Genomic DNA, 25,377 nt, shown 5'->3' with positions numbered 1-25,377 from the left:
CACCACACTACCACCAAGACGTGAGAGCCTATCTCAATGATATTCAGCCAGGATATTGGAAAAGAGAAAGAGGTGCTGTGGAATTCTCACCTCATTCCCCTGACTTAACAACCCTCAACGTCTACCTGTGGGGAATCCTAAAGCACCTGGTTTACTAAAAGAAAAACAGCTACACTGGCTGCAGTACAAGAACATATTGCAATGTCATGTGAAGCAATCCGTGTAGACACTGTAACTAAGGCTACTTTCACACTAGCGTTTTGGTTTCCGTTTGTGAGATCCGTTCAGGGCTCGCACAAGCGGTCCAAAACGGATCAGTTTTGCCCTAATGCATTCTGAATGGAAAAGGATCTGTTCGGAATGCATCAGTTTTCCTCCGTTCAATCACCATTCCGCTGTGGAGGCGGAGACCAAAACACTGCCTGCAGCGTTTTGCTGTTCGCCTGAAGAAGCAGAGCCAAAGGGATCCATCCTGGCACACAATGTAAGTCAATGGGGACGGATCCATTTTCTCTGATACAGTCTGGCACAATAGAAAACTGATCCGTCCCGCACTGACTTTCAATGGTGCTCAAGACGGATCCGTCATGGCTATAGAAGACATAATACAATTAAATCCGTTCATGACAGATGCATGCGGTTGTATTATTGTAACGGAAGAGTTTTTGCAGATCCATGATGGATCCGCAAAAAATGCTAGTGTGAAAGTAGCCTAAAGTTGTTCTCACAGTAGTTTGCCTAATCACAAGTGTCTGGATTTTTGAGCACCTAATGTGATTTCAAAAGTCAAACATGACTTACAGCAACTTTTTGTTGCATTCATTTAGAAAAAAATAATAATGCACCAAGAAGGAGTTGATGGTTTAGAGTTCATGAGTGAATATAGTGATGATATATGTGATTCCAATATTACAGTAAAAGGATTATTAAGTTTGTTGGGGAAAACTGTACAATTGAAAGGAGGATCTTGTACCCTGATGGACCAACTCTATCCCGGATACAAGATGAGACACGGTTGAGCATGGAAGCATACAGTTTCTGTATGGTATCTTGTGGCACATTTACCTGCAGATGTTACAGCTGGACTTGTAGGCCTGCACACTCATGGGTTGCAAAAGCTGGTGTCCGAGCTGGTCCCATAAATGCTAGATTTGTTATAAATATGGCTACCGGGCAAGTTTTCCCACCTACAAAGAATAAAGAGGTCTGTAATTTTTATAATAGGTACTGTGGGGATTCGCTTTGGTAGACAGGACAAGCGGGTGCAGTATACAGGCAAAGACACATTTGTAACTCAAAAACTTCAGTGTTTATTCACACTAGTTGCAGGTTCAGAGTATGACAGTCCATTTTCAGTATTGGTGTTAGTTCACACCCAAAACAGTTCATACAGAAAAAACATTCACCTTTGATCCTGGGTGTTTAATCCACACCCGGCTGAATGCTCAGCCTCAGAAAGTCTACCTGCAGGCTTTAGGCGGCCTGCTCGCCCGACACACTGTCTTGAGCTTTAAGCCCACACACAGGCCTCATATCTCAGCAGAGTTTCACACAGCTCCATTGTCAGAGAGGAGTAATCCACCCACCTGACACTGCTGGCTATTTTCTATAGGCCTGTCAAAACCCAGCCTGGACCGTGGGGAGTAGTCACCCACCCAGCACTTTGACTACTCCCAGTAAAAGCCGTCCAGCATCAGCTATTTACAGCCATACTAAATAGCAAGGTGTCAAACAGCAACTGCTTCTGACACAGAAAACTGGCTCTTACTCCACCGAGGCCAGGAACCTCAGTGACACATACTTATCATTTACAATGATTCCTTGTACCTTCTTACAGTTCCCTTCAACTGTGAGAGACAGAATCTAAGATAAAAACCCAGAATATCACATTGTATGATTTTTTTAATAATTAATTTGTATTTTATTGCATGAAATAAGTATTTGCATCCCCACCTATCCCTTGGTTGAACTTGATGGACTTATGTTTATGGACTTATGTAACTATGTAAGTATTTGATACAATAGAAAAACAGAACTTAATATTTGGTACAAAAACCTTTGTTTGCATTTACAGAGGCCAGATGTTTTCTATAGTTCTTGGCAAAATTTGCACACACTGCAGCAGGGATTTTGGCTCACTCCTACCCACAGATCTTCTCCAGATCTTAATACGGGCCTGAACATGTGCTGGTGTTAGCAGGGAGACCTTCCATGCCTGCAGGTTTTTAATTCATGAAGGCTCAGTGTGTCACTAAAGGTAATCTTTGAGACTGTGGCCCTATGACATAGTGGTGAGGTAGCAGCAGAATAAGGAGACCACAGAGTGGCCGAATGACAGAGTCTGGAGGTGTTGGAAGCATCAGGAGTAGGCCACAGAGCGGCACAACGACAAAGTGTGGAGGTTGCGGCAGCATCAGGAGGCCACAGAGTTGCACAATAACTAAGTGTGGAGGTGGCGGCAGCATCAGGAGACCACAGAGTGGCAAGGTGACATAGTGTGGAGGTGGAAGCAGCATCAGGAGACCACGGAGTGACCCGGTGACAGAGTGTGGAGGTGGCGGCAGCAGCAGCATCAGGAGGAAGCCAAAGATTGGCACAATGACAGTGTGGAGTTGGCAGCAGCAGCATTAGGAGACCACAGAGTGGCAAGGTGACATAGTGTGGAGGTGACAGCAGTATCAGGTGACCACAGAGTGGCAAGGTGAAATAGTATGGAGGTGGCAGCAGCATCAGGAGACCACAGAGGAACCTGGTGACAGGGTGGGGGGGGGGTGGCAGCAGCATCAGGAGACCACAGAGTGGCAAAGTGACATAGTGAGGAGGTGGCAGCAGCATCAGGAGAGAGTGGAGAGGTGGTGTCATGCCCCACTCTGACGATGTGCAGAGGTTAGCCAGGATCGCAGCACGAGTTTAGTGATTGCTTTGGAGCCTTGCTGGATCTGCCTCTCATCAGGTGCACTGGGTGGGGTCTTTAGTTTAAATAGCACACTGCCCAGTGCCCTGAGCAGATTATACTGTTCATTCTGGTCTGGGAAGCTTGGAGGGAAGGTTGGCTGTCAGTTCCTGCTCTCAGAGACAAGTGTCATTTCTAGTTCGGTTGTTTGTGTCTTCTATTCCATCCAGGTTCTGTGCGAGCAGACTGCTCCTATCTCCCCACTTCACCATCTTAGGGAGTTCAGGGTTTTGTCAGCCCAGGCTGGAGGACACTAGCACACCTACCTTCAAGGTCTGCTGTGGGCTGAGCAGTGCAGGGAAAGAGGTCAGGGATAAGCTAGGAGGTGACCCTTCCCCTGTCTCTCGTCCAGAGCCTGGTTGGTGTGTTATCTTTTGTACTAAGTGTACGTCCGCCGTGACATTATAATCCACCATACTGTGACGGCCATTGCTCAGCGCTTTTGTGATGGCGTCAATTGAAGCACTGGTTGACCGCATGCAGGGTTTATCCCTAGAGGTTGCGGATCCGCGTAGTTCGGTCACACAGTGTCAGAGGGTGCTGGCAGCAGGTACAGGTCAAATTGTTGGGGAGCCTAAAGTCGCTCTTCCTGAAAAAAAAATTTGCATTGGGTACTGATGATTTTTTCCGCTTCAAAGAGTCATGTAAGTTGTACTTTAGATTGTGCCCCTTTTCTTCAGGTAATGAAGATCAGAGGGTGGGTATCATCATGTCTTTGCTTAAAGGGGACGCGCAATCCTGGGCTTTTTCTCTGCCGCCCGGTTCTTTGGCCCTCCGGTCGGTGGAGGAATTTTTTAACGCCCTGGGATTGATTTACGATGACCCAGATCGAGTTTCGATGGCAGAATCAAAATTACGTAACTTACTACAGGGTAAACATACTGCTGAGGTTTACTGCACAGAGTTTAGGAGGTGGGCTACTGAGTCGAGGTGAAACGACCCCGCGTTACGTAGTCAGTTTTGCCAGGGGTTATCTGAAAGGTTGAAAGATGCCCTGGCTTTTCATGAATACCCAGATACTTTGGAAAATGCAATGTCTTTGGCTATACGTTTGGATAGACGTATCAGAGAGAGGTGTAAGGGTCCCTCTGTGCAGGGGATTCCTCCCGCGTGCGGTTTTGTTTCACCAGCTGCCCAGGGTGATATTGCTTGTTACTCTGGGGTAGGGGAGGAACCCATGCAGTTAGGTCAGATTTCTGGCCATTCTGATAGTAGAGACTTTCGAAAAGTGCACAATCTATGTTTCTATTGTGGGAAGAAGGGTCATTTTATTTTTTCTTGTCCTTATGTTAAACCACAGGTGGAAGAGAAAAAGAAAAAAGAAAAAAAAACTCCCCTCACACTTGGTTGTATGAATGGTGTGGTGGAGCAGACGGGTATGCAAGCTCCCTGCAGTTCCCATTTTCTCCTTTCAGCTATTGTGGCGCTAGAGTCTAGAAATGTGTTTGTTGATGTTTTCCTTGATTGTGGTGCTGGGGTAAATTTCGTTGACTTTCTTTTTCTTCAGGGCCTGGGACTAAGTACTTGCACATTAGAGAACGAGATTCCTGTTTTTGCAATAGATTTTTCCCCTCTTTCTCAAAGGAGCCTTACTCACATTGTTCATGGTATTCATTTAAGGGTGGGTGATTCACATGCTGAGATTATTTCTTGTTTTGTCATGAAGGATTTGTCAGCTCCAATAGTGTTGGGGTTGCCATGGTTGTCTAGACATAACCCAATTATAGACTGGCAAGCAAGACAAATCATTGGTTGGAGCAAGTTTTGTTCGGATAATTGTCTTGTCACATCTATCGCTGAAGTGTCCATTACGGCCTTGCCTCAGTATCTCTCGGATTTTTCGGATGTCTTTTCGGAGGGTGGGGCTCAGGAATTGCCCCCTCATCGTGACTATGATTGTCCAGTGAATCTCATTCCAGGGGCTAAGTTGCCTAAGTCTCGGCTTTACAACCTCTCTCAACCCGAGAGAGAGGTCATGCGAAAATATGTCGCCGAGAGTTTGGCAAAGGGTCATATCAGACCATCTAAGTCTCCAGTGGCAGTAGGTTTGTTCTTCATGAAGAAGAAAGATGGATCACTGAGACCGTGTTTGGACTTCCGGGAGTTAAACCGTATTACAGTCCGGGATCCATATCCCCTGCCTTTGATCTCTGATCTTTTTGATCAGATTGTTGGAGCCAAGGTGTTCTCCAAGTTGGATTTGAGAGGAGCATACAATCTGATCAGGATCAAGGAGGGGGATGAGTGGAAAACGGCCTTCAATACGCACGAGGGTCATTTTGAGAACCTGGTAATGCCTTTTGGGTTGACGAATGCGCCAGCGGTATTTCAGCGATTTGTCAATGATATTTTTCATCACTTGGTGGGGAGGTTCGTAGTAGTTTACCTAGATTACATCTTAATTTATTCTCCTGATCTGAAGACCCATCAGGATCTTGTGAGACAGGCTTTGACGATCCTTCGGGAGAATAAGTTATATGCTAAACTGGAGAAATGTTTGTTTGTGGTGCAAGAGCTTCCGTTCTTGGGATACATGCTTTCTGATTCCGGTTTTCGTATGGACCCCGAAAAGGTCCGGGCAGTTCTGGAGTGCGACCGACCAGAGAATCAGAAAGCTTTGATGCGGTTCTTGGGGTTTACGAATTATTATAGAAAATGTATTTTGAATTATTTCACCCTAGTCAAACCCCTTACTGATATGACCAAGAAGGGCGTTGATGTCTCTGTCTGGTCGGATGAGGCATTGCAGGCCTTTTTGGCTATTAAGGAGCGTTTTGCCTCTGCTCCCATTCTGGTGCAGCCGGATGTATCTCAGCCATTTGTGGTGGAGGTTGATGCATCAGAGGTGGGGGTTGGGGCGGTGCTTTCGCAGGGTTCTTCTCCTGGCAAGTGGGTCCCGTGTGCCTTCTTCTCCAGGAAGCTCTCGGTCGCCGAGAGGAATTATTATGTTGGAGATAGGGAGTTGTTGGCTATCAAGTTGGCCTTTGAGGAATGGCATCACTGGTTAGAGGGGGCGTCGAACCCCGTTACGGTGTATACAGACGATAAGAATTTGGCCTACCTGCAATCTGCCAACCGTCTGAACCCTAGACAGGCCAGATGGTCATTGTTTTTTACCAGGTTCAATTTCGTGGTTACCTTTTGCTCTGGGGTCAAGAATGTCAAGGCAGATGCCTTGTCTCGCAGCTTCCCTGGGGGAGGTGATTCAGAAGATCCAGCGCCGATTTTGGCGGATGGGGTGGTGGTCTCCGCTCTGTACCCTGAATTGGAGATGGAGGTATTGGGAGCTCAGGAGGGGGCTCCTGGTTCATGTCCCCCAGGGAGGTTGTTTGTTCCTGAGGGCCTACGATACAAGGTGTTGAAGGAACATCACGATACTGTTCTCGCTGGACATCCTGGTGGTAAGTCCACCTGTGATCTGGTGTCCCGGAGGTTCTGGTGGCCAGGGTTACGTAAGAGTATTGAGAATTACGTGACAGCTTGTGAAACCTGCGCTCGGTCAAAGGTTGCTCATACTCGACCGCCACTTCTTCCATTGTCTATTCCATCTCATCCTTGGACGCATTTGTCCATGGACTTTATTACGGACCTGCCGAGTTCCTCCGGGAGAACAGTGATTTTGGTGGTAGTCGACCGTTTCAGTAAAATGGCTCACTTTATACCACTAACGAGTCTGCCTAACGCTAAGACTCTTGCGCAAATCTTTGTGGATAATATTGTGAAATTGCACGGTATTCCTTCGGATGTGGTCTCTGATAGGGGCACGCAGTTTTTCTCCAGGTTTTGGAAGGCGTTCTGCTCTCGGCTTGGCATTCAACTTTCTTTCTCGTCGGCTTTTCATCCACAGTCGAATGGTCAAACGGAGCGTACCAATCAAAACCTGGAGACCTACTTGAGGTGCTTTGTGGCTGAGAATCAGGAGGACTGGTCCTCATTCTTGTCCTTAGCAGAATTTGCATTGTATAACCATAGGCAGGCGTCCACGGGTAAGTCACCATTTTTTGGCGCATACGGTTTCCATCCTCAGTTTGGTACCTTTTCTGGGTCTGGTTCCTCCGGGATGCCAGAGGAGTAGAGATTCTCTTCTGCCTTGTCCTCTATCTGGCGGAGGATTCAAGGGAATTTGGAGAGGATGGGTGAAAGGTATAAACGAATGGCCTACAGGAGACGTGTGACTGGTCCGGACCTGTGTGTGGGTGATCTGGTATGGTTGTCCACTAAGAATATCAAGTTGAGAGCGCCATCTTGGAAACTGGGTCCAAGATTTGTTGGTCCGTATAAGATTTCTGCGGTGATCAATCCGGTGGCATTTTGGCTGGATCTTCCGCAGACCTGGAGGATCCATGATTAGAGTTGAGCGAACACCTGGATGTTCGGGTTCGAGAAGTTCGGCCGAACTTCCCGAAAATGTTCGGGTTCGGGATCCGAACCCGATCCGAACTTCGTCCCGAACCCGAACCCCATTGTAGTCAATGGGGACCCAAACTTTTCAGCACTAAAACGGCTGTAAAACAGCCCAGGAAAGGGCTAGAGGGCTGCAAAAGGCAGCAACATGTAGGTAAATCCCCTGCAAACAAATGTGGATAGGGAAATGAATTAAAATAAAAATTAAATAAATAAAAATTAACCAAAATCAATTGGAGAGAGGTCCCATAGCAGAGAATCTGGCTTCCCGTCACCCACCACTGGAACAGTCCATTCTCAGATATTTAGGCCCCGGCACCCAGGCAGAGGAGAGAGGTCCCGTAACAGACAATCTGGCTTCATGTCAGCAGAGAATCAGTCTTCATGTCATAGCAGAGAATCAGGCTTCACGTCACCCACCACTGCAACAGTCCATTTTCATAAATTTAGGCCCAGCACCCAGGCAGAGGAGAGAGGTCCCGTAACAGACAATCTGGCTTCATGTCAGCAGAGAATTAGTCTGCATGTCATAGCAGAGAATCAGGCTTCACGTCAGCCACCAATGCAACAGTCCATTGTCAGATATTTAGGCCCAGCACCCAGGCAGAGGAGAGAGGTCCCGTAACAGACAATCTGGCTTCATGTCAGCAGAGAATTAGTCTGCGTGTCATAGCAGAGAATCAGGCTTCACGTCAGCCACCAATGCAACAGTCCATTGTCAGATATTTAGGCCCAGCACCCAGGCAGAGGAGAGAGGTCCCGTAACAGAGGATCTGGCTTCATGTCAGCAGAGAATCAGTCTTCATATCATAGCAGAGAATCAGGCTTCACGTCACCCAGCACTGCAACAGTCCATTTTCATAAATTTAGGCCCAGCACCCAGGCAGAGGAGAGAGGTCCCGTAACAGACAATCTGGCTTCATGTCAGCAGAGAATCAGTCTTCATGTCATAGCAGAGAATCAGGCTTCACGTCACCCACCACTGTAAGAGTCCATTTTCATAAATTTAGGCCCAGCACCCAGGCAGAGGAGAGAGGTCCCGTAACAGACAATCTGGCTTCATGTCAGCTGAGAATTAGTCTGCATGTCATAGCAGAGAATCAGGCTTCACGTCAGCCACCAATGCAACAGTCCATTGTCAGATATTTAGGCCCAGCACCCAGGCAGAGGAGAGAGGTCCCGTAACAGACAATCTGGCTTCATGTCAGCAGAGAATTAGTCTGCGTGTCATAGCAGAGAATCAGGCTTCACGTCAGCCACCAATGCAACAGTCCATTGTCAGATATTTAGGCCCAGCACCCAGGCAGAGGAGAGAGGTCCCGTAACAGAGGATCTGGCTTCATGTCAGCAGAGAATCAGTCTTCATATCATAGCAGAGAATCAGGCTTCACGTCACCCACCACTGCAACAGTCCATTTTCATAAATTTAGGCCCAGCACCCAGGCAGAGGAGAGAGGTCCCGTAACAGACAATCTGGCTTCATGTCAGCAGAGAATCAGTCTTCATGTCATAGCAGAGAATCAGGCTTCACGTCACCCACCACTGTAAGAGTCCATTTTCATAAATTTAGGCCCAGCACCAAGGCAGAGGAGAGAGGTCCCGTAACAGACAATCTGGCTTCATGTCAGCAGAGAATTAGTCTGCATGTCATAGCAGAGAATCAGGCTTCATGTCAGCCACCAATGCAACAGTCCATTGTCAGATATTTAGGCCCAGCACCCAGGCAGAGGAGAGAGGTCCCGTAACAGAGGATCTGGCTTCATGTCAGCAGAGAATCAGTCTTCATATCATAGCAGAGAATCAGGCTTCACGTCACCCACCACTGCAACAGTCCATTTTCATAAATTTAGGCCCAGCACCCAGGCAGAGGAGAGAGGTCCCGTAACAGAGGATCTGGCTTCATGTCAGCAGAGAATCAGTCTGCATGTTATAGCAGAGAATCAGGCTTCACGTCAGCCACCACTGCAACAGTCCATTGTCATAAATTTAGGCCCAGCACCCAGGCAGAGGAGAGAGGTCCCGTAACAGACAATCTGGCTTCATGTCAGCAGAGAATCAGTCTTCATGTCATAGCAGAGAATCAGTCTTCATGTCATAGCAGAGAATCAGGCTTCACGTCACCCACCACTGTAAGAGTCCATTTTCATAAATTTAGGCCCAGCACCCAGGCAGAGGAGAGAGGTCCCGTAACAGACAATCTGGCTTCATGTCAGCAGAGAATCAGTCTTCATTTCATAGCAGAGAATCAGGCTTCACGTGAGCCACCACTGCAACAGTCCATTGGCATATATTTAGGCCCAGCACACAGGCAGAGGAGAGAGGTCCCGTAACAGAGGATCTGGCTTCATGTCAGCAGAGAATCAGTATGCATGTCATAGCAGAAAATCAGGCTTCACGTCAGCCACCACTGCAACAGTCCATTGTCAGATATTTAGGCCCAGCACCCAGGCAGAGGAGAGAGGTCCCGTAACAGAGAATCTGTCTTCATGTCAGCAGAGAATTAGTCTGCATGTCATAGCAGAGAATCAGGCTTCACGTCACCCAACATTGGAACAGTCCATTGGCATATATTTAGGCCCCGGCACCCAGACAGAGGAGAGGTTCATTCAACTTTGGGTAGCCTCGCAATATAATGGTAAAATGAAAATAAAAATAGGATTGAATGAGGGAGTGCCCTGGAGTCCAATAATATATGGTTAAGGGGAGGTAGTTAATGTCTAATCTGGACAAGGAATGGACAGGTCCTGTGGGATCTATGCCTGGTTCATTTTTATGAACGTCAGCTTGTCCACATTGGCTGTAGACAGGCGGCTGCGTTTGTCTGTAATGACGCCCCCTGCCGTGCTGAATACACGTTCAGACAAAAAGCTGGCCGCCGGGCAGGCCAGCACCTCCAAGGCATAAAAGGCTAGCTCTGGCCACGTGGACAATTTAGAGACCCAGAAGTTGAACGGGACCGAACCATCAGTCAGTACGTGGAGGGGTGTGCACACGTACTGTTCCACCATGTTAGTGAAATGTTGCCTCCTGCTAACACGTTGCGTATCAGGTGGTGGTGCAGTTAGCTGTGGCGTGTTGACAAAAATTTTCCACATCTCTGCCATGCTAACCCTGCCCTCAGAGGAGCTGGCCGTGACACAGCTGCCTTGGCGACCTCTTGCTCCTCCTCTGCCTTGGCCTTGGGCTTCCACTTGTTCCCCTGTGACATTTGGGAATGCTCTCAGTAGCGCGTCTACCAACGTGCGCTTGTACTCGCGCATCTTCCTATCACGCTCCAGTGCAGGAAGTAAGGTAGGCACATTGTCTTTGTAGCGTGGATCCAGCAGGGTGGCAACCCAGTAGTCCGCACAGGTTAAAATGTGGGCAACTCTGCTGTCGTTGCGCAGGCACTGCAGCATGTAGTCGCTCATGTGTGCCAGGCTGCCCAGGGGTAAGGACAAGCTGTCCTCTGTGGGAGGCGTATCGTCATTGTCCTGCCTTTCCCCCCAGCCATGCACCAGTGATGGACCCGAGCTGCGTTGGGTGCCACCCCGCTGTGACCATGCTTCATCCTCATCCTCCTCCACCTCCTCCTCATCCTCGTCCTCCTCGTCCTCCAGTAGTGGGCCCTGTCTGGCCACATTTGTACCTGGCCTCTGCTGTTGCCAAAAACCTCCCTCTGAGTCACTTCGAAGAGACTGGCCTGAAAGTGCTAAAAATGACCCCTCTTCCTCCTCCTTCTCCTGGGCCACCTCCTCTTCCATCATCGCCCTAAGAGTTTTCTCAAGGAGACATAGAAGTGGTATTGTAACGCTGATAACGGCTTCATCGCCACTGGCCATGTTGGTGGAGTACTCGAAACAGCGCAACAGGGCACACAGGTCTCGCATGGAGGCCCAGTCATTGGTGGTGAAGTGGTGCTGTTCTGTAGTGCGACTGACCCGTGCGTGCTGCAGCTGAAACTCCACTATGGCCTGCTGCTGCTCGCACAGTCTGTCCAGCATGTGCAAGGTGGAGTTCCACCTGGTGGGCACGTCGCATATGAGGCGGTGAGCGGGAAGGCCGAAGTTACGCTGTAGCGCAGACAGGCGAGCAGCAGCAGGATGTGAACGCCGGAAGCGCAAACAGACGGCCCGCACTTTATGCAGCAGCTCTGACATGTCGGGGTAGTTGTGAATGAACTTCTGCACCACCAAATTCAGCACATGCGCCAAGCAAGGAATGTGCGTCAAATTGGCTAGTCCCAGAGCTACAACGAGATTTCGCCCATTATCACACACCACCAGGCCGGGCTTGAGGCTCACCGGCAGCAACCACTCGTCGGTCTGTTGTTCTATACCCCGCCAAAACTCCATATGAGTTTCAGAATGGCCTGCTGACGTTTACTCCGGGCTGTGCTGAAGTTGGTGGTGAAGGTGTGTGGCTGACTGGATGAGCAGGTGGAAGAAGAGGAGGAGGAAGCCGAGAAGGAGGAGGTGGCAACAGGAGGCAAAGAATGTTGCCCTGCGATCCTTGGCGGCGGAAGGACGTGCGCTAAACAGCTCTCCGCCTGGGGCCCAGCTGCCACTACATTTACCCAGTGTGCAGTTAGGGAGATATAGCGTCCCTGGCTGTGCTTACTGGTCCACGTATCTGTGGTTAGGTGGACCTTGCTACAGATGGCGTTGCGCAGTGCACACTTGATTTTATCGGATACTTGGTTGTGCAGGGAAGGCACGGCTCTCTTGGAGAAGTAGTGGCGGCTGGGAACAACATACTGTGGGACAGCAAGCGACATGAGCTGTTTGAAGCTGTCTGTGTCCACCAGCCTAAATGACAGCATTTCATAGGCCAGTAGTTTAGAAATGCTGGCATTCAGGGCCAGGGATCGAGGGTGGCTAGGAGGGAATTTACGCTTTCTCTCAAATGTTTGTGAGATGGAGAGCTGAACGCTGCCGTGTGACATGGTTGAGACGCTTGGTGACGGAGGTGGTGGTGGTGTTGGTGGTACATCCCCTGTTTGCTGGGCGGCAGGTGCCAACGTTCCTCCAGAGGCGGAGGAAGAGGCCGAGGCGGCAGCAGCAGAAGAGGTAGCAGGGGGAGCCTGAGTGACTTCCTTGGTTTTAAGGTGTTTACTCCACTGCAGTTCATAAGGTGTTTACTCCAATGCAGGTGCCTGGTCATGCAGATTGTGCTCAGGTTTAGAACGTTAATGCCTCGCTTCAGGCTCTGATGGCACAGCGTGCAAACCACTCGGGTCTTGTCGTCAGCACATTGTTTGAAGAAGTGCCATGCCAGGGAACTCCTTGAAGCTGCCTTTGGGGTGCTCGGTCCCAGATGGCGGCGGTCAGTAGCAGGCGGAGTCTCTTGGCGGCGGGTGTTCTGCTTTTGCCCACTGCTCCCTCTTTTGCTACGCTGTTGGCTCGGTCTCACCACTGCCTCTTCCTCCGAACTGTGAAAGTCAGTGGCACGACCTTCATTCCATGTGGGGACTAGGACCTCATCGTCCCCTGCATCGTCTTCCACCCAGTCTTGATCCCTGACCTCCTGTTCAGTCTGCACACTGCAGAAAGACGCAGCAGTTGGCACCTGTGTTTCGTCATCATCAGAGACATGCTGAGGTGGTATTCCCATGTCCTCATCATCAGGAAACATAAGTGGTTGTGCGTCAGTGCATTCTATGTCTTCCACCGCTGGGGAAGGGCTAGGTGGATGCCCTTGGGAAACCCTGCCAGCGGAGTCTTCAAACAGCATAAGAGACTGCTGCATAACTTGAGGCTGAGACAGTTTCCCTGGTATGCATGGGGGTGATGTGACAGACTGATGGGGTTGGTTTTCAGGCGCCATCTGTGCGCTTTCTGCAGAAGACTGGGTGGGAGATAATGTGAACGTGCTGGATCCACTGTCGGCCACCCAATTGACTAATGCCTGTACCTGCTCAGGCCTTACCATCCTTAGAACGGCATTGAGCCCCACCATATATCACTGTAAATTCTGGCGGCTACTGGGACCTGAGGTAGTTGGTACACTAGGACGTGTGGATGTGGCAGAACGGCCACGTCCTCTCCCAGCACCAGAGGGTCCACTAACACCACCACGACCATGTCCACGCCCGCGTCCCTTACTAGATGTTTTCCTCATTGTTATCGTTCACCACAACAACAAAAATATTATTTGGCCCAATGTATTGTATTCAAATTCAGCTGAATATAAATTTGAGGCCTAGTATTTAGGCGCTGGGTGACCGGTATGGATTTAGTGACAGAATTAGACTTGGAAATGCACAGTAGCGTGTGTGTGAAGTTATTCTGAATGACCCTATGTGCACCTTGAATATTATATACCCTTTTAGGGATAGATTTCAAATAGCTCTGATATAGCAGAAACCACTAAATTATGAAATTGCTAAATTGGGAATTGTATTTCAACCCAGAACAAAAAATGTGCTTTGACGGACACTAAATAACTTGCCCATCCACAACAGTACAGCGGTAACGACAGATTTAGCGGGATATAAATTTGAGGCCTAGTATTTAGGCGCTGGGTGACCGGTATGGATTTAGTGACATAATTAGACTGGGATATGGCCAAAAAATAACCACACTATTGCTGGTTAAATGCACTTGGTGTGACAGCTTGACCAACCACATTACTGAGGGTTAAATGCACTTGGTGACGGGCGCAGCTTGCCCCTGATGTAGTATATGGCCAAAAAATGAACAGACTATTGCTGGTTAAATGCACTTGGTGTGACAGCTTGACCAACCACACTACTGAGGGTTAAATGCACTTGGTGACGGGCGCAGCTTGCCCCTGATGTAGTATATGGCAAAAAAATGAACAGACTATTGCTGGTTAAATGCACTTGGTGACGGGCGCAGCTTGCCCCTGATTTAGTATATGGCCAAAAAATTAACAGACTATTGCTGGTTAAATGCACTTGGTGTGACAGCTTCACCCTGATGTAGGCTTTAGCCAAAAAACAACCACACCATTGAGGGTTAAATGCACTTGGTGACAGGCGCAGCTTGCCCCTGATGTAGTATATGGCCAAAAAATGAACAGACTATTGCTGGTTAAATGCACTTGGTGTGACAGCTCTACCAACCATACTACTGAGGGTTAAATGCACTTGGTGACGGGCGCAGCTTGCCCCTGATGTAGTATATGGCCAAAAAATGAACAGACTATTGCTGGTTAAATGCACTTGGTGTGACAGCTTGACCAACCACACTACTGAGGGTTAAATGCACTTGGTGACGGGCGCAGCTTGCCCCTGATGTAGTATATGGCCAAAAAATGAACAGACTATTGCTGGTTAAATGCACTTGGTGTGACAGCTTGACCAACCACACTACTGAGGGTTAAATGCACTTGGTGACGGGCGCAGCTTGCCCCTGATGTAGTATATGGCCAAAAAATGAACAGACTATTGCTGGTTAAATGCACTTGGTGTGACAGCTTGACCAACCACACTACTGAGGGTTAAATGCACTTGGTGACGGGCGCAGCTTGCCCCTGATGTAGTATATGGCCAAAAAATGAACAGACTATTGCTGGTTAAATGCACGGTCTGGGCAGCCTAAAAACAGTGAGCAATTGAATCGCTGCAGATCGATCGATTAATCAAGTCCTTTGGAGAAGTTAATCTGCCTAATCTCGCCCTACTGTCGCAGCCGCAACCTCTCCCTACGCTAATCAGAGCAGAGTGACGGGCGGCGCTATGTGACTCCAGCTTAAATAGAGGCTGGGTCACATGGTGCTCTGGCCAATCACAGCCATGCCAATAGTAGGCATGGCTGTGACGGCCTCTTGGGGCAAGTAGTATGACGCTTGTTGATTGGCTGCTTTGCAGCCTTTCAAAAAGCGCCAAGAAAGCGTCACAAACGCGCCAAGAAAGCGACGAACACCGAACCCGAACCCGGACTTTTACGAAAATGTCCGGGTTCGGGTCCGTGTCACGGACACCCCAAAATTCGGTACGAACCCGAACTATACAGTTCGAGTTCGCTCATCCCTATCCATGATGTCTTTCACAGGTCTTTGCTAAAAAAATATGACATCAAAAATATAACAAAAAGGGCTCTAGAACATATAACTGCACTGCACAAGGGCAAATATTAAATAGAAATTTTTCCTTGTAATAAACCCAGTTAATAGCTGTATCAAACAGCACTTGCACCCCAATGACAAGAACAGTTTGCTGGAATTCCAGAGCTGTATAATGGCAATTTTAATCCCCAGTCAGTGCAGCAAGGTGTACGGATTATTCCTGTTACCCAGGCTGCAGTCTCTGATGGCTGAGACTATTTATATGGCTGTGACATCACAGAGCTGGCTGAATGCTGATTGGCTGAATGCATGGCATTATCAGAGTTCCCGCGTTCCCAGAGTCCCTTGCTCTATGTCCTCACACATGCAGCAGCCATTTTAGAAAAATATGCGATTCGTTACCACGAAGCGTGAGGAAATTCGGATTTGGTTTAAAACAAATTTTTCCTGAAATTCAGATCGAATTCCACTTTGTCAACTTCGATTTGCTCATCTCTAATTGTTACATAAGGCTTCATGCACATGACCGTATTTTGCATTATTGTCTGATCTGCATTTTTTACAGATAGCACATGGAACCATTCATTTTAACGGTTAGTGAGGACAAGAATAGTCATTTGAAGTGGTGAGAGTAAGAAAAATGCAGATTGCATACAGAAGGTATCTGTATTTTGCAACAATTCTGTGTGCATGAGGCCTAACATAAAAACTGTTACCAAGGTCAATATGAATTCATTCATAGGCTATGTTTTGTAACGTACATTTTTGGAGTATTATTGTATGTATTGAACATGTAAAAACCATAGTACTACTACTACCTACTCTATGGTCTGTTTTAAATCTGTCTAGGTATGAGTGGCCATGCTAAAAATCGGGTGCTTCTCTGGAATGCTGCATCCGGTGGGCTCCCAACAAATGAAACAACATTTGCCCAAATCTTAAAGGACCAAGGTTATTCTACAGGGATCATTGGTGAGCATTAACAAATTTTCTATTTATAGAGCTTGAGATGTCCTACTTCAAGATCTAAGCTAAAATTGAAAACTAGTTATCTGTAGATTTTGTTGCCTATTCCGTCTGTCTACTTTTTATTAGTGGTGTACCTCTCATATAGGCAGATAACGCATATGCTATGGGGTCCATGGAGAAGGGGGCCTGCAGTGGAAAATGGGCTCTTCCCCCTAATTACCTTCAATACTGGCTCCCGTCCATCTTCAGTCTAAAATTCCTGTCGTCAGTGGAGAAAGCTAAAGGACCTTAGATGATGTAATTACTAGAATTGAGCGAACTTTGCGAGTTTGGGTACCCGGACCTGAACCCGATCTTTTCCACTGAAGTTCGAGTTCGGTGTTCGGGTGATTTTATTATTTTCCGTTATAACATGGTTATAGCGGAAGATAATAGCATTCTTGAAACCTTATCTTCTTTTCTTCAGGACCTGCAAAAGGACCTGCGGTGACGTCACCACGCTCACCACACCTTTTGCAGGTCCTGAAGAAAAGAAGATACCGGCTGCACGATCAAGTGGATGAGGTGAGTTTTTTTTTTTAACCCCTCAATAGACATTTAATTTAGCATTCTGTTTAAGAATGCTATTAATTCCTTTATAACAATGTTATAACAGAAAATAATAAAGTGAAGTTCAGGTCGCCATTTACTTAAATGGGGTCCGGGTTCAGGTTGAAGTTTGGGTCAAGTTCGGGTCCCGAACCCGAACTTTGACCTGAAGTTTGGCATAAACCGGCGAACCTGAACTTCCACGGGTTCGCTCAACCCTAGTCATCACTGGTTCTGTACATCTAGTAAGGGAACTGCATAGAGAATAATGTTGTTCCCAGGTTAGAACAGTGCATCTGCCAGGACCTGTTATGACATTATCATAGGTCCTTCAACCCCTAATCTAAAACAATAGATGGCGGAGGTGCAGTAGATATCGCTTATCTAGACTTTAGTAAGGCTTTTGATACTGTCCCACATAGAAGGCTTATCAATAAATTGCAGTCTTTGTGCTTGAACTCCCATATTGTTGAATGGATTAGGCAGTGGCTGAGGGACAGACAACAGAGGGTTGTAGTCAATGGAGTATATTCAGACCATGGTCTTGTTACCAGTGGGGTACCTCAGGGATCTGTTCTGGGACTCATATTGTTTAATGTCTTTATCAACGAAATTCAGAAGGCCTCAATGGTAAGGTGTGTCTTTTTGCTGATGATACAAAGATTTGTAACAGGGTTGATGCTCCTGGAGGGATACACCAAATGGAAAAGGACTTAGGAAAACTAGAGGAATGGTCAAAAATCGAGCAACTAAAATCTGATGTTGATAAGTGCAAGATAATGCACCTGGGGCGTAAAAACCCAAGAGCAGAAGTGGAGCAACGGAGTGAGGCGCAGATAGTAGCGAAGTGCATCTTGACTTGGGGGGAAATATGAAGGCAGGAAGGGGTTAATTTATGGGAGATTCGGGTCAGGAGTCTGATTGGTGGTAGAGGGGGGCAGTATTAGTTAATTTTGCGGGCTGTATATGAGCCGTGATAGGGGTGGGATTTGCAGAAGTGTCCGGGGTACCTGTGAGTTGCCCACCCACCCGCCCATTGTTAGGTAGCTACGTCAATGGTAGTAGGGGCATGTTAATGGAGGGTCCTGGAAGGCAATTCAATGTTTAAACAGGTGCATAACACATTGGAGCGTGCATCTCAGTAGGGCGGTAAGCCGATGGCTGGGGCTCCTGTTTGGACTAAAAGGCCTGCAGGGGTAGATCGTGAGATAATTTTGGAGGACTTGGTGCCCTTGGGTCGGTGACTGCAGCCGAAGGTAAGGTGGAAAGTCAAGTAGAGATGGGGAGTGAAGAACTTAGCTTTCTTGGGTTGCCTTCTCAGATTCTTACACAGTGTTGGAATGTTATTGCACTTTATTTATGTGTTCACTGTTATGATTATCAGTATTAAAAGTTGGTGAAGAATGTGGTGGTTTTAATAAACGGGCTGTTACGGCCATTTATACCAAGAAGTCGGTCTCAGAGTGTTAATTCCGGGGGGTAAGGGTCGAGGGTATTTGTTGGGTTGGTCTGGCAGCTGTCTGAAGTAATCTTACATCACAATAAGTCATATAAAATCAGTGATCATATCTCCAGTAGTGATGAGCGGCAGGTGCCATATTCGATTTAGACGAAATTCACGAATATTCGATAGAATATTCGTTTTATATTCGTCGAAATAGAATATTCGTCATTATTCTTGTTATCGCGATTAATATGCGATTTAAATAATCGAATTTCGATTTTAACTTAAAGGCTACTCTCCTATTGAAATAGCAATGCGATTAATTCAAGTTATAATAATCGAATTTCGATTTTAACTTAGCACTGCTATATTCCATATTCGTTAATTCTAGCCTAATATGGAATATAGCAGTGCTAAGTTAAAATCGAAATTCGATTATTCTAACTTGAATTAATCGCATTGCTATTTCAATAGGAGAGTAGCCTTTAAGTTAAAATCGAAATTCGATTATTCTAACTTGAAATAATCGAATTGCGATTTCAACTTGGACCTGGTTTACTATGGTTGGCTTGGTAGAATTAGCGAATATGACGAATATATTCGTTATATTCCACAAAACGAAGATAACGAAGTATTCTGCATCTTCGTTTTAGCTACCTATTCATCAACTTCGCTAATTCTAGCAATCATATAGGAAAGTTTACTATAGAGACAGCTAAGTTTAATTCGCTATGCGATTATATGACTGCTTTTAAAAAAAAAAAGAGAATAATTATAATACCTGATAATTATTATAATTATTCTATTTATAAAAAAAAAGCAAAGTAATATAATCGCATAGCGAATTAAACTTAGCTGTCTCTATAGTAAACTTTCCTATATGATTGCTAGAATTAGCGAAGTTGATGAATAGGTAGCTAAAACGAAGATGCAGAATACGTTTTGTGGAATATGACGAATACATTCGTTATATTCGTTTTGTGGAATATGACGAATACATTCGTCATATTCGCTAATTCTACCAAGCCAACCATAGTAAACCAGGTCCAAGTTGAAATCGCAATTTGATTAATTCAAGTTATAATAATCGAATTTTGATTTTAACTTAGCACTGCTATAGTCCATATTAGGCTAGAATTAACGAATATGGAATATAGCAGTGCTAAGTTAAAATCGAAATTCGATTATTATACCTTGAATTAATCGCATTGCTATTTCAATAGGAGAGTAGCCTTTAAAGCGAACCTTTCACCTCATTTTCACTTTATAAACTAGCAACAGTACCTTATAGATTATCTTGAGTGTGTTGTTATCCATGTTAGTGCCGCTTTCCTGCGCTGTTTATTCATAAAAATATCGTCTTATAAAGTTCAAATTTCGTGCTCCAACAGTCAAGCAACAAGTCAAGGGGGTAGCCCTTCCCTCTCCTCTGGCCGTACCTCCCCTGCATAGAGGCGGCGTTAGGGCAGGGGAGGTACGGCCAGAGGAGAGGGAAGGGCTACCCCCTTGACTTGTTGCTTGACTGTTGGAGCACGAAATTTGAACTTTATAAGACGATATTTTTATGAATAAACAGCGCAGGAAAGCGGCACTAACATGGATAACAACACACTCAAGATAATCTATAAGGTACTGTTGCTAGTTTATAAAGTGAAAATGAGGTGAAAGGTTCGCTTTAAGTTAAAATTGAAATTCGATTATTATAACTTGAAAAAATCGAATTGCGATTTCAACGTAATTCTCAAATCCGACAGTACATTCTAGTATATGGAGACGTTCCCATGGTGATGGGGACGCTTCATGAGCACGGAAGTCAGCAGAAGCGGCAATGGGCACTGACTGGAGCAGCCAGGAAGCCAGGAATCCAAAGGACAGGTAAGAACAACTTTAGGAAAGTGGGAAAGAAAAAAATATAACAATAAAGAAAAAAAAAAAAGAAAAAATATTCGAAATATCGAATTTATATCACTATATTCGAAATATTCGCGAATTAGCGAAGTGCCGATATTCGCGAAAAAAATTCGATATTCGAATATTCGCGCTCAACACTAATCTCCAGAAGGATATTAATACTTTGGAGAGAGTTCAGAGAAGAGCTACTAAACTGGTACATGGATTGCAGGATAAAAATTACCAGGAAAGATTAAAGGACCTTAATATGTATAGCTTGAAAGAAAGACGAGACAGAGGGGATATGATAGAAACTTTTAAATACATAAAGGGAATCAACAAGATAAAAGAGGAGAGAATATTTAAAAGAAGAAAAACTGCTACAAGAGGACATAGTTTTAAATTAGAGGGGCAAAGGTTTAAAAGTAATATCAGGAAGTATTACTTTACTGAGAGAATAGTGGATGCATGGAATAGCCTTCCTGCAGAAGTGGTAGCTGCAAATACAGTGGAGGAGTTTAAGCATGCATGGGATAGGCATAAGGCCATCTTTCATATAAGATAGGGCCAGGGGCTATCCATAGTATTCAGTATATTGGGCAGACTAGAGGGGCCAAATGGGTCTTATCTGCTGACACATTCAATGTTTCTATGTTTCTAACAGCAAGGATTAGAAGTGCACAATGTGCTCTGCATTGATCCATTGAGACTGGAATGGAATGGCAAGAGGAGTTCCTCCCCTTTTCTCTTCATTTGCTCCCCCACCCATGCCCTATTTTTACTCATTGCTCACTCATGTATAATACTACAGACAGATACAATGACCACTACCTAATTTACCTCACACACAGTGACCATAATGTATAACTGACCACATATTTCTGTACACACTGCATCTACACTGAACAAAAATATAAACTCAACACTTTCGGTGTTGCTCCCATTTTGCATGAGCTGAACTCAAAGATCTGAAACATTTTCTACATACACAAAAGACCCATTACTCTCAAATATTGTTCACAAATCGGTCTAAATCTGTGTTAGTGAGCACTTCTCCTTTGCCGAGATAATTCATCCCACCTCACAGGTGTGGCATATCAAGGTGCTGATCAGACAGCATGAATATTGCACAGGTGTGCCTTAGACTGCCCACAATAAAAGACCTTTGAGTTCAGCTCATGCAAAATGGGAGCAAAAACGAAACGGTTGCGTTTATATTTTTGGTCAGTGTATTATACCTCATATGTCTCATATCAGTACTTTAATCAGAATTAAATTTTATTTATTTCATCCATTTGGTCAGAACATAATTGGTACTCTTGGCACAAATGCTGGGGTAATTCCATTTACACTGACTCTCCACCATGTGAAGTTTAGGGAGGACTCCTCCCCTGGCCCCTTTGTGTAAGGAAGGTGTATCCTACCAAAACAGATGGAAGCAAATGAAAAAAAGTCTAATGAAAGAACTACCAGTAGTGAGTAGTTTGTGAAAGTTATGAAAGAAAGCCCAGGAGTAACACCAATGTTCATCTGTATTATATGAAAGTAAGTTACTATTAACATGCAAATGTCTGTTTTTATGTTAAACAGGTAAATGGCATCTTGGGGTAAACTGTAAATCAAGGGATGATTTTTGCCACCATCCGTTAAACCATGGTTTTGATTATTTTTATGGTATTCCTTTTACACTCATAAATGACTGTGAAGCCTCAAGGCCAAGTGAGATGGGTATAGACACTAAAAGGAATGTATGGTTGAATGCACAGATATTCCTCATCACAATGCTAACACTTATAGCTGGCATGAAATGGAAATTAATCAATATTCCCTGGAAAATTATTGTGATCTGTGCCCTGTCAGGCACATTGTACTTCACGTATTGGTATATAGCCTTTACATTTATACCATATTGGGACTGTATATTAATGAGGAACTTTGAAACTGTTGAACAGCCGATGGACCTGGACACAAAAGCTGAGCAAATAGTTAAGGAGGCCAAGGCATTTATTAACAGGTAAAACTTACACTGCATTTTAGGGTCAAAGAACAATGGTTAATATTTAAAACTGATTTAAAAAATGATGCAATTGTTAATAGTTTATATAACCCCTTCCCTCTGCCAGATTCTGCACCCTCTAGTGCCCAGGGTGGAGCCTCACTAGAAAGTGAGTCTCTGCTCTCCGAATTCACAGTGTCTCCTCTCCTGGTTGGATGCTACAGCTGTTACTGAGCAGAGTGGAGAGGTATGCAGCTTAATGCAGCAAGCAAAGAGCATCTCACTGTGAAGCGGAGATTTAAGAGGAGAACCTGGCAGAACAAAACTTGATATTCTCACTACTACTGAGAAAACTCCACAAAAGATTGGTACTGCTCTCCCCATTCATCAGTCCCCATTATTGACATGATCAAAATCAATACATTTGGTATAATATTCTCTAAACTTTGCATCCCCGTAAATTATGTAAAAGCCATACAGTATATCTTTTTCCCCACCAAATCACCAACCACTAAATAAATACATTTCCTATCATGTTTCAGGAACAAAGATGGACCTTTTCTTCTCTTTGTGTCTTTTCTTCACATCCACACTCCATATTATACTACTAAGGAGTTCAGAGGAAGCAGCAAATATGACTTATATGGAGATAACATAGAGGAAATGGACTGGATGATTGGTAAGCTCTACAGATGTAGCAAAGTTAACACTCAAACTCTTAACTCAAATTTCTTAAATAATCACGTTATCTTGAAACAAAGGCCATTGAAAAGCAATCGAAGGTGTTTGCGTAACGCATTTAGTTTAGATAACACGTCTCATAAAGCATATGTGCTCTATTACATATGTATATGCACATTCTGTATATTACTGTTTTTGAGGTTTATTGAATGGAGGTTTAGTGTATCCTCATTTTAGATTGATATGATTCTGAATATATATGGAAATATTCACAGACAGTATCATAATAATATCATCCAAATATTGGCATTTTAGCATAATAGGTAAGCTTATGCAATGCAGTATTGTTTGATGTATTCTGGATTTGAATGATTGGGTAATCTTAAATTTTTTTCCTGAAATTTGGTTATTATCAAATGGCATCTTTTTACTAAGCTCCTATGTAGTAAGTGATAGTAATTAAGTGTTCTTTCATGGCAAGACCACTTTATGTTATCTTACATATATATTCTTATTATTATAGCCAAATTTACCACCCTAACTGCTCCCACAGTTTTTACACAACATAGACAGTAATATACTGAAGCATGCGGATTGTTCCCGATTGGTGTGCTATTAATGTTTCACCGAATAGTTCACAAAATATCTGTGTTTTTGTGGGGAAATTGGTCCCATAGGAATGAATGGCAGAATGTTCAAAACTAGAGTGTGAGCTGACAAAAGCTAGAGTGTGAGCTGAAAAATCAGGACATGATTTCTAAACTGCCACACCTCCCTCATTTTCAAGCCTACCTACACAAATCTTATACCAAAACATTCAGCTATCCCTGCTGCTACTAAAATGTTCACTGCTAAGCCATAGTCCTGATAGTTTTCACAATATGACCATTTGTTTGCAACTCACTCCGCCCATTGACATTCATTGAAACTCCACTCTAGCCACCTCGAATTTGAAGGGCAATTTCTAAACTGCGACTGTGCCATCATTTTTAATATTTCAGAGACATACTATGCATTGTGATTCTCACAATATAAAGCTCATCGCTGTAGGATTTATAATTTTTAAACTACAACCGTTTGAAGATGGCAACTGCCAGTGAAGTGAGCAAGTTGGAGCAGTTTGTATTAACTGCTCTTCTCTGCCCTTGCTGTAGAGTGAGTTGTCATAGGAACCCAGGTGTGTGAGCAGCCAGTAGAGTGACAAAAGCTAGAGTGTGAGCTGAAAAATCAGGACATGATTTCTAAACTGCCACCACTCTCTCATTTTCAAGCCCACCTACAGTAATCAGCTGCTAATGTTTTTTATAAATGTGTTTTAACCACTTCAGCCCCGCTAGCTAAAACCCCCTTAATGACCAGGCCACTTTTTACACTTCTGCACTACACTACTTTCACCGTTTATCGCTCGGTCATGCAACTTACCACCCAAATGAATTTTCCCCCTTTTTCTTCTCACTAATAGAGCTTTCATTTGGTGGTATTTCATTGCTGCTGACATTTTTACTTTTTTGTTATTGATCAAAATGTAACGATTTTTTTGCAAAAAAATGACATTTTTCACTTTCAGCTGTAAAATTTTGCAAAAAAAATGACATCCATATATAAATTTTTCGCTAAATTTATTGTTCTACATGTCTTTGATAAAAAAAAAAATGTTTGGGCAAAAAAAAAATGGTTTGGGTAAAAGTTATAGCGTTTACAAACTATGGTACAAAAATGTGAATTTCCGCTTTTTGAAGCAGCTCTGACTTTCTGAGCACCTGTCATGTTTCCTGAGGTTCTACAATGCCCAAACAGTAGAAAAACCCCACAAATGACCCAATTTCGGAAAGTAGACACCCTAAGGTATTCGCTGATGGGCATAGTGAGTTCATAGAACTTTTTATTTTTTGTCACAAGTTAGCGGAAAATGATCATTTTTTTTTTTCTTTTCTTACAAAGTCTCATATTCCACTAACTTGCGACAAAAAATAAAAAATTCTAGGAACTCGCCATGCCTCTCACAGAATACCTTGGGGTGTCTTCTTTCCAAAATGGGGTCACTTGTGGCGTAGTTATACTGCCCTGGCAATTTAGGGGCCCAAATGTGTGAGAAGTACTTTGCAATCAAAATCTGTAAAAAATGACCGGTGAAATCAGAAAGGTGCACTTTGGAATGTGGGTCCCTTTGCCCACCTAGGCTGCAAAAAAGTGTCACACATCTGGTATCGCCGTAGTCAGGAGAAGTTGGGGAATGTGTTTTGGGGTGTCATTTTACATATAACCATGCTGGGTGAGAGAAATATCTTGGCAAAAGACAACTTTTCCAATTTGTTTATACAAAGTTGGCATTTGACCAAGATATTTATTTCACCCAGCATGGGTATATGTAAAATGACACCCCAAAACACATTCCCCAGCTTCTCCTGAGTACGGCGATACCACATGTGTGACACTTCTTTG

At 44.8% G+C, this 25,377-nt stretch overlaps 1 protein-coding gene across 1 annotated transcript in view; it reads left to right on the top strand.

Annotated features, from left to right (window-relative positions):
* The window catches only part of LOC122932674 (arylsulfatase H-like), a 56,248-nt gene that overhangs the window by 12,427 nt on the left and 18,444 nt on the right, over positions 1 to 25,377 (top strand). Inside the window, exons 4-6 of the mRNA XM_044287222.1 lie at positions 16,217 to 16,339; positions 21,849 to 22,272; positions 22,797 to 22,933. Coding sequence (XP_044143157.1) covers positions 16,217 to 16,339; positions 21,849 to 22,272; positions 22,797 to 22,933 — 684 coding nt within the window. The remainder of the gene's footprint in view (positions 1 to 16,216; positions 16,340 to 21,848; positions 22,273 to 22,796; positions 22,934 to 25,377) is intronic.

This window comes from Bufo gargarizans, chromosome 3 (genome assembly GCF_014858855.1).
Source record: "Bufo gargarizans isolate SCDJY-AF-19 chromosome 3, ASM1485885v1, whole genome shotgun sequence".
NCBI classification, from domain to species: domain Eukaryota; kingdom Metazoa; phylum Chordata; class Amphibia; order Anura; family Bufonidae; genus Bufo; species Bufo gargarizans.
Note: the sequence above shows the minus strand (reverse complement) of the source record. Positions and strands in the feature narration are given on the sequence as shown.